Source organism: Stylophora pistillata, chromosome 10 (genome assembly GCF_964205215.1).
Source record: "Stylophora pistillata chromosome 10, jaStyPist1.2, whole genome shotgun sequence".
Taxonomy (NCBI): domain Eukaryota; kingdom Metazoa; phylum Cnidaria; class Anthozoa; order Scleractinia; family Pocilloporidae; genus Stylophora; species Stylophora pistillata.
In genome coordinates, this window is record NC_142528.1 from 26,601,105 (window position 1) to 26,604,457 (window position 3,353).

The 3,353-nt window shown below is 39.5% G+C and overlaps 1 protein-coding gene across 1 annotated transcript; it reads right to left on the reverse strand.

Moving 5' to 3' along the window:
• Positions 1-1,069: 1,069 nt before the first annotated feature.
• Positions 1,070-2,309, reverse strand: LOC111323305 (uncharacterized). Its single transcript, XM_022926629.2, is given in 2 exon segments — positions 1,070-1,478; positions 1,480-2,309. Coding segments are annotated over 2 exon segments (684 nt in total). The 5' UTR covers positions 2,133-2,309; the 3' UTR covers positions 1,070-1,447.
• Between the last annotated feature and the right edge of the window lie 1,044 nt (positions 2,310-3,353).

Sequence of the window (3,353 nt, forward strand, 5' to 3'; positions counted from 1 at the left end):
ATGCCCACGCCGCTCTTTAATGTGGTTCCCGATTGAAGACTGAGACGCTTTGTGTTCTTCAGCACGTTGGTAGAGGTGCCGGCATGTGTAGCCGACATAGTCTGCATCGCACAGATCACACTCAAAATAATATACAACGCGCTGCTGATTGATGATGTTGGGCTTCTTTTCCGTTGGTTTTAATATGATGCTTATATATGATGCGTATTCAAACCTTTTGCAGAGAGCTGAATTACAGGTTTGTTACAATGAGATGTTGTTAAGGTTGAGAACAGACGTCGGCATTTTCTCAGGCGCTTTTTTTTTAACTCATATCCGATCTTTCTGTTAGTGGACACAGGAGAAATGTCAGCTCCAATTTTTCGGCTTAGGTCGCCAAGTTGCCTTCGTACGGAATTTGCTGTTTGGTCCTTAAAAGGAAGTATAATTCGCACGGGTGTTTTTTTCTCGTCAGACGTTTGAAAATGACCTCAGCGAGGTCGAAACGTCGTTCAAAATTATTATCACTAATTTTTTTATCTTGAAAGGCTTTTCTAAAGAACTACTTATCAAAAAGTTTACACTTGACAAACTCTCAGTGGAACCTCTGTCGCTGACAAAAAAAAAAAAACAATCATCTGAACTTTAATGACAATTTAGACAAAAAAAGTGAAATACAGAGCAGACGGACAGGACAAAATTCGAAAGTAAGTCCCATCGACTTCAAAAAGTATATCACGAGTCACATATTAAGCTTCCTTCAAAAATCAGGTTTTCCAGTTAAGCACGTGTCCCGTGAGCCCGTGAGTACCCTCAGGGTGTAATATGTGCAAGAACGTGACCTGACAAGTCGAAGCTGAGGTTGCATTTTCGGAGGGTTTAAAATAGCACCCTAAAATGGAGGTCCACCAAAGTTTTAAAGAACTAGCTAAATTACCCATGATCGTCGAGTCATAGGAGAAATTTTTCAGCTTTTAAATGGAAAGTAAATTCCCTGTAAAATTATTTATGCATAATTTATTATAATGTGGGGGTATTGTGGGACGAAATAAAATTAATTGTTTTATATTACGCAATGCAAAACACCAACTCTCCTCAAAAACGTGTTTATTCTCTTCAATAAAGTTTCTGAACGTAGCAAAAATTTCGCACACTAAAGCACATCTTGACTACAAAGCTGTAGGCGCGCGCAGAAGTTTAAATAAATTTTCAAATTTTCTTCTAATCCATGTATAATTCTCTACTAATCCATGTATAAGTCTCTACTATTCTCAACTCTTTCGAAATTAGGAGTAGGAATCATCATTATTATTTAAAAACGTCTAAGAAAATATATAAGCCCTTTGGATAATTTATGTAAAAATACTGTTATATACAGTATTACAAAATAGCTTACCATTGAGTTTCCAAAAGTGGAAATATCTTAAAATAACTTTTATTTACAATGACTCCAAGACTCATCTGAGAGCTAGCAAGGCGAATCATCGACGCAAAGTTTTTAGCATATATTTGTGGCATTCAAAATGTCCGTTCTCCCAGGCGACGAGGAGAGGAGTTCTACCTTCCTTGTCAACCTTGTTGACATTTGCTCCTCGCTGAACAAGTAGTTTAATACAGTCTAAACTTCCCTTTGCCGCGGCTTTATGAAGGGCAGTATCACCAGACGAACTTGGTTTATTGATGTGCAAGGGCTTCCTATCCAAGAGATCTTTCAGTTCAGAAACAGAGTTCTGCCCCGCAGCATGAAGAATAAGTGCATACGTCGAAAATGTGACACGTCTGCAAGTTTGACATTCTGGGCTCTGATCGCTCAGCTGTTCTGTCGCCCGAAGACAAGATTTCACTGGTTTTAATTCAACTGCTCTCCTTTGTCGCGGAAAAATACTGCGTTCAACTTTGATGGTCCTTCGAAGAGTTTCGTTTGTTTTGTTTCCTGTTTCTTCAATTTTTTGGTGTGCCATGTTGAAGTGCTTGAGTCGTTGCAGCCAGTCGCTGTGGAACAAAACACTTTCTGAATACGTCCTGCGGAGACCTGTCGCTTCATGGTTAGCTTTATCTGTCTTCCAAAGAGATGCTACGCTCCCTTTGAATTTCATAATTCTCAATTTGTTGTCGTCAAAGATCTGAGTCTTGCGTTCGTTCAGCTTCTTCATAGGAGTTGATCAACCCACTGTTCTGTTTTTAGTTCGCCCGTGATATTATATTTCTGTTGCCGACTGGTGGCCCACATTTTGTCGTCAGCGTTTTATGGTTTTCCACTCGATAGGTTCCTTTGTTCCTTCTGAAAAAAACTATGCTTTGTTCAAAGAGCTAATTATTCATCTTTTGTCATGAAAATTATTCTTCATTGTCTTTGTGCATTTTTAACGCACATTCTTTTTATTGCATTCATCTTAAGGGCCATTTTTGACATGTCTTAATTATGTGAGCTCATTAAAGCGAATTATCATTTGTGACCAATTTGGCACAGAATTGCGCAACAAATTAAAGAACACGACGACGCAAACACACACACGTAGTTAAGTACTTTAAATAGTCGTTGGCCCACGAAGAAGCCTCGGGAAAAGGCGTTTCAAGGCAAGTTCACGTCTTGCGCAGGAAGGATGACGAATGCGGGTAACCTCCTTCAATCTCTCCACGATCTGGAAGTTGATTCTCAACTGAACACCAAACGTCTTTTTGTGAGCTGTTCATAAGAGTTTTTAGTTGTGATTAAGAAAATGTCCACTATGTGATAGTTTCTTCAATACTTTTTACCTGTCTTCCTTTATGGAGAATGCGGACTCAAATAGTCACTCCATGGGGTCCAAATAACTTTGGTTTTCCATGAAGCAGAAGTGGTTCATAACTGTGTTGTATGACTTCATTGTTCTATGAAGTCTCACTCAGGAAGAATGCACCAGAACAGGAAGGAAGCTGATTCGTTTAAGACCGAGTGAAATAACAGAGATATAAACACTTCCCGAGTTATGTTATAGGGTGGGCGAAATAACACATTATGACGAAGGCTCACTGAATTCTTGAAGTCCAGGATTTTGATTCATGAAAAGCTGTCATGAATAACGCTTTTTTTTTTCCTCAAAGAAGTGCTGATCTTCCGGGTGATTTGAATTTCTATTGACTTTAATACCTTGCCGCCGTGGACGTTCGACGACCAATATATTTGATTGGTAAACTATGGGCGAGTAAAAACGGGAAAACGGCTAAATGATTCACTTGAGAACTTGCGTCAATAGCCTTTCGTCTTCCTGTTCAAATTTTCCTCACAGACCAGTCATTATTTCTTGCCGGGGAGGGATGGGGTGTGGAGGTTTTCGAGGGTGACAGAAAGGGGATCATTAGCTGCCAACAGAGTATAAAGGGGGCTATAGAAA